The sequence below is a fragment of the Papio anubis genome, chromosome 1 (assembly GCF_008728515.1).
Source record: "Papio anubis isolate 15944 chromosome 1, Panubis1.0, whole genome shotgun sequence".
NCBI lineage: Eukaryota > Metazoa > Chordata > Mammalia > Primates > Cercopithecidae > Papio > Papio anubis.
Genome location: NC_044976.1, coordinates 155,232,366 through 155,238,365, shown reverse-complemented (window position 1 = coordinate 155,238,365; position 6,000 = coordinate 155,232,366). Strand labels below are relative to the sequence as shown.

The 6,000-nt window shown below is 54.5% G+C and overlaps 1 protein-coding gene across 10 annotated transcripts in view; it reads left to right on the top strand.

Moving 5' to 3' along the window:
* The first annotated feature begins 1,649 nt into the window (after positions 1–1,649).
* The window catches only part of IKBKE (inhibitor of nuclear factor kappa B kinase subunit epsilon), a 32,472-nt gene continuing 28,121 nt past the window's right edge, over positions 1,650–6,000 (top strand). For 4 of the 10 annotated variants that reach the window (XM_031656351.1, XM_031656358.1, XM_021927607.2 and 1 more), the window contains exons 1-4: positions 1,650–2,096; positions 2,555–2,644; positions 4,611–4,729; positions 5,742–5,882. In XM_031656351.1, the coding sequence (XP_031512211.1) occupies positions 4,643–4,729; positions 5,742–5,882 (228 nt within the window). In that variant the 5' untranslated portion in view covers positions 1,650–2,096; positions 2,555–2,644; positions 4,611–4,642. The remainder of the gene's footprint in view (positions 2,097–2,554; positions 2,645–4,610; positions 4,730–5,741; positions 5,883–6,000) is intronic. The other 6 variants (XM_031656366.1, XM_031656364.1, XM_021927615.2 and 3 more) reach the window with 4 other exon arrangements.

Below are 6,000 nucleotides of genomic sequence, written 5' to 3'. Positions count from 1 at the left end.
TGGTGGGATGCCCAGCCTTTACGCCCTCAGCACACAGTGCCTGCCTCATAGAAGGTGCTAGACACATGGTAGTTGCCTTTGAACGTGCTAAATACACTGGGAAAGAGATTGATGGAGAGAGGAAAGTAAGAGTGCTGCTGAAGACCCAGCAGGTTCATCAGGGTAAAAAGTGGGTAAACATTATGGATCATCTAAGTTATGTAGCAAACTTCGGTGCCCTAAAGCAACAAAGGCTGATTTCTCACCAAAGCCAATGTCCCTTGTGAACCAGCAGGGGAACTCTGCTCAGGACAGTCACTCAAGGACCCAGACTAACAGAATCACACTGCCAGAAAGCAGAGCTCTGGGAGGGTCTTGCATCAGGAATTAAATGCTTTGGTGGGGAACTCACATGCTCCCCGCATCACAAGGTAACTAGGATGTGCAGTTCTCCCATGTGCCAGGCAGGCAGAAACCTGGGAAGACTAGGCTGGGCGCGGTGGCTCACGCCTGTAATCCCAGCACTTTGGGAGGCCGAGGCGGGTGGATCAGGAGGTTGGGAGATTGAGACCAACCTGCTCAATCCACCTCACCAACCACACAGTGAAACCCCATCCCTTCTAAAAATACAAGAAATTAGCCAGGCGTGGTGGTGTGTGCCCGTAGTCCCAGCTACTCGGGAGGCTGAGGCAGAGGTTGCAGTGAGCCGAGATCGAGATTGTGCTGCTGCACTCCAGCCTGGGTGACAGAGCAAGACTCCATCTTAAAAAAAAAAAAAAAAAAAAAAAAAAAAAAAAAGCAAGCTGGGAAGACTGGGTGGAACATGAGGATCTCAGGCACTCAGGCACATTCCTCCAGGTCCTGCCATGAGAAGCTGCAGCAGCTCCTCCAGCTGGCAGTGTTATGGGGAGGTCTCTTTAACAAAGCACCAGGCAGTTCTCAGTGTTATGGGGAGGTCTCTTTAACAAAGCACCAGGCAGTTCTCAGCTCTGCTCCTGTTCTAGTGTCACTGTGGGAGGGGTGGCGCTGGCGGAGGAAACCACCAGGTGTGGCCATGGGAAAGTCCCTCCAACATTCTATAGAAACATGGAATTTCCTGGTTTTAACCATTTCACATCCAACTGCCATCTCAGAGCTGACCAGAGCAGCACAGACCCCTCCAGCCTCCTAGGACATTTGATGCGGGGCATCGAGTCCTGGCTGGGAAGTTGGCACCTGGGTTCCAGCCCCAGCAGTCTCTGAAGAGAATGGGTAAATTCCTGAAGTGTGTGGGCCTCCATACCTTCAAGGCTTTCTGTAAAACACTTTCCAAGCTCCAAACAATTCCAAATATATCCATGTCATCCAATCAACCCATGGAGTAGCTGTTACTGTCCTCCTGCTGCAGGTGAGTGAGCTGGCTGGGAGGGGCTGCATGCTGTGCTCAGGTCACACTGGAGGGCATCAGCTGGGTCCTCGCACTTGCTCGGACCTCTGCAGGCCTCCGTGGAAGGTGACTCAGATCCAGCTTCTAGGACTGGGTCGGCATAGCTCCTACATCTCCTTGGGGCTCCTGGGTGCGGGAGCGTGGACTTCCCAGGCAGCTTTCCACTTAGTTAACTTGCCCAACCTGCTCTGTTGACTCCGGGCAGAGTCCTGAACTTCCCTGCTCCAGTGAATTGTGCGAGATGCCAAAACAGCACCCAGCTGCCCACCACAATGACCAGAAGGGCCCCAGTTCCTGGCTTCTCTGTGGCTCAGACTCTGGTCCTATCGCCTACACTTGGAAACTCAGAGCATCCTCTTTCTCTTTGCTGAGCTGGTGGCTGCACCGAGTTGCCTCTGTCTCTTTAAGAGAGAAAGAGAGCGAGAGACGGAAATCAGGAAGTGTGAGAGAGCTGAGAGCCAGGACTCAGTGCTGAGCTTGGTGTCCCACCGCCACAAGGAGGCAGGGAAGAAACCCACTAGTCCCAGCTCCTGGGGTGGCACAGGCCATTGTAACTGGCCCTGCCTGTGGGTCCTAAGGGCCCTTGGCCACCAGGAGGCTGAGAACACTGCTCATGAATGACAGCAAGCCCTGAAAGTTCTGGGAGTGCCACCCAGTCCCACAAACCTGCATCCCCTGCAGTGGAGATGGGGTGAGTGTGCAGCGTGTGGAGGGGGGCGGGGGTGGAATGAGGGGGCCAGGCAAGGGGCAGCTGCAGGGCAGCTCAGCCGGGCACAGGGGTGCGGGCCTGTCGGTAGTGGTGCTCTCACATAGAGCGTTGTGTGTGGCATAGAGGTGAGCCACCATGGGCCAACCACAAGCCCTCCCTGGGCTCTGCTTACTAACACCCAAAGCCAGCGATCAGCTCCCAGCACCTGCCCTCACCTTTCCCGGGGTCTTTCTCCCTGGCCAGAGTCTCAGGAGTAGGAGATGCCGGGAAAGTCTCCCTGAACAGTTGGGGTATAGAGCTGGAAACCCCCAGCCCAGCCCTCTGGGGGAAGGTGACAAACAGGAAAGGGTTAAAGGGCTAGAGCCGGTGGCCTTTGATGGAGGCTGAGAAGCAACTGCACTGAGGGGCGCCTCTCATCCGCCCTCCTCTTTCCGGTGTAGCTCAGCTCCTGGACGTGCCACAGACAGAAAGCATAACATACGCTCACCAGGAAGAGCCTTTGCCTGACTCAGGGCAGCTCAGAGTGTGGGGTAAGTGCATTTGGGCACAGCAGAGCCCTGAGAAGGAAGGGGAGGGGAGAGATGGGTGGGCGGTGGTTCACATGCTTCACTGTCCACTGCTCATTCATCCAACCACTGGTTGAGAGCTGCTGAGCCCTTCTATGCACCAGGTGCTTGGGGTGGTGGGGGGAGGATCTGCAGAGCATGCAGAGTTGAGCCAGATGTGCCACAACCAGAGCTCCTGGGCACAGAACCCAGGGGCACGCCACCTGTCTGGGGCTCTGTGCTTTGCACCTCACTGCCTATTATCCCAGAGTCTTCAGCTGTTCCTCGCCCCAGTATCAGAGCCTTTGGCCTTGATTTCAGCCTGCTCTGCTCCAGCCCCAGCCCCCAGACCTGCTGGCTGGCTCCAGCCTCAGCGGGGAAAACCAGACCCACTCATTCATGCTGAGCTACTGTGTTGTCTTCAGGAAGCCTCTCAGTACTTCAGTTGCTTCTGCGTAATGTCCACTCCTACCTGATCTGAAACTAGGAGTTGACCACTGATCTCTTCAAGGGGCCTCTGGCTCAATGAACTGACATTATCAAGGATTTGCGTTTTTAAAAAAGATTACACAGAGAAAAAGTTCAGAATGAAGGAACATAGGATTCTAGGCATGGCAACCCTCAGTTTGAGAACCTCTAAGATGTTAGAACATGAAGACACCTTTTCTAGTCTAGCGTTATTTAAAAGTATTTAAGTGGCCAGGCATGGTGGCTCACACTGTAATCCCAGTACTTTTGGTAGGAAGCCCATGTGGGTGGATTGCTTGAGCTCAGGAGTTCAAGACCAGCCTGGGCAACATGGCAAAAACCCATCTCTACTAAAAATACAAAAGACAGCCAGGTGTGGTGGTTCACACCTATGGTCCTAAGCTACTCAGGAGGCTGAGTTGGGAGGATTGCTTGAGCCCAGGGGGTGGAGGTTGCAGTGAGTCATGATTGCACCAGTGCACCCAAGCCTGGATGACAGAGTGAGACCTCATGTCAAAAAAAAAAAAGAAAGTATTTAAAGGATGGTGGCCCTTCTAATGCTTCTGTCCCCAGGTATCCCAAAAAGGCCAGCCCTGGCCTTATTTTTCAGAGAGAAATTGAGTTTAACTTCTGAGGATGCACTTTCTGGTACTAATTGCTTTAGGAGAACCAGGCTGTGGATGAGGACAAAGATGGGAAACAGACTTGTAAGATGTTTCCGATTCTCCCAATGGCCGAATGATGAATTTTGCCTCCCCATACCCTGCTCTCACACACACATTCACATGCTTCTCCCCAACCCCCTACACAAATACACACACACACTCACACACACTCTCACACACACATACACACACTCACACACTCACACACACACACACACACACTGTGAAGCAGCCCGGTCTCTCTTGGAGCAGCACTGACCCAGCTGTCAGCTCACAGCAGCAGGAAGTGGTGGGCCTGGCAGGCTGGCCAGCGGGGGCTGGGGGAGTGGCTCCAGGCTCATGTTGCAATCCTGGAGATTTGTGGTAGTGTGGGAGATGCTGCCTGACCCCAGGCCCTTCCTCCTATACTGTTTCTGCTTCCTGGGACAGTCTCAAGCCTGGATACCAAAACCCAGAATCTTCAGTGCTGGGGAGAGGTGATAGAGACAAGAGGTTTGTCTCTGTTGAATGACCTGCCTGGGGAGGGGCTTCAAGGGGACTTGGGGAGCCAGGACAGGCAGAAGGCCAGGCCTCTTAGGTGGAACAGGTGCCGGCTGTGGGCTTAGGGCTCAGTGGGGGCCCTCTTGTTGTGCTGTGCGTCCTTTTGGGGAAGTTACTTAACCTTTCTGTGCTTCATACTTCCCCCACTCCCTTGCTTATGGAATGCCCACATGGAGCCCTTCTTAGGGTAGCCTTGGGGCACAGTTACAGGTCAGGCCACCAGTGGCCACCCCATGCCAGGAATGGAATCCTGGGCCCCCAGCATGCTCTTTTTCTAGGCAGCAGGTGACCAGCCAGCTCAGGGCAGGAGATGCAGAGCACAGCCAATTACCTGTGGCACACAGATGACCTGCTGGGGCAGGGGGCCACTGCCAGTGTGTACAAGGCCCGCAACAAGGTAGGAAGCAACCCTGGCCAGGCCTCTGGCCAGCCCAGCCTTGGCCTCCTCATGCCTTGCAAGCTGGCCCAGTCAGCCCCCAGAGGGCATTGAGGGCGGTGGGACAGGGATCTCGGGACATTGTGCAGCACACTCACACTGTGGGTTTGAGCAGAGGGATAGGGAGCTGAAAACGGCTCTTTGAGAGGATGCCTCCATCAGGCACGAGTTGGGCAAGAGAACTATGAAGTCACAAGGCAAACATCCGAGGAAGGTAGCAGCAAATGGGATCTAGGAAGAGCAGAGGCAGGAATTAGGCCTTGTTTGGATTTATCCTGCAAGAATATACGAGATGATATCCACTCTGTTTTACTTAAGAGTGGTAGCCGGCTGGGCGCAGTGGCTCACACCTGTAATCCCAGCGCCTTGGGAGGCCGAGGTGGGCGGATCACGAGGTCAGGAGATCAAGACCATCCTGGTCAAGATGGTGAAACCCCATCTCTACTAAAAATACAAAAATTAGCTGGGTGTGGTGGCGGGCGCCTGTAATCCCAGCTACTCGGGAGGCTGAGGCAGAGAATCGCTTGAACCTGGGAGGCGGAGATTCCAGTGAGCTGAGATCTTGACACTGCACTCCAGCCTGGGGACAGAGCGAGACTCCGTCTTAAAAAAAGAAAAAAAAAAAAGGAATTGGAGCCAGCCAGACCAGGTTCCAGTCCCTTCCCTGCTGCTAACCCCAGGGAGTGTTAGCTGCCCTGTGGTGATTGTCAATGGCAATTGTAATAATAACAACAAGCCATCCCTTGCAGGATATCAGAATTTCAGGCTCTTGTCACCTCCCATTGCGGGACTGTCTACCCCTTGAGAGGAAAAGGAGGTGTGGATGGGAGCCCCCATCCAACCAGGCTCATCTCTGGGTTGGGCTGGCGGGAGAGGCTGAATGGAGGCCCAGGAGAGGGTGGCTGCTCCCCCACGGGAGTGGGACGTGTGCTAATCCCCATGCTGTCTCCCACTGCTCCCTCCCCAATGGCAGAAATCCGGGGAGCTGGTTGCTGTGAAGGTCTTCAACACCACCAGCTACCTGCGGCCCCGTGAGGTGCAGGTGAGGGAGTTTGAGGTCCTGCGGAAGCTGAACCACCAGAACATCATCAAGCTCTTTGCGGTGGAGGAGACGGTGGGTCTGGTGCTTGGTCAGAGGATGGTCTTGTCCTGGACCCTTGTCGTCTGGGGAGAGTCAGGCCACACAACAACAGAGACTTGGTCCCATGCTCATCAGCAGGTCAGACAGAGCA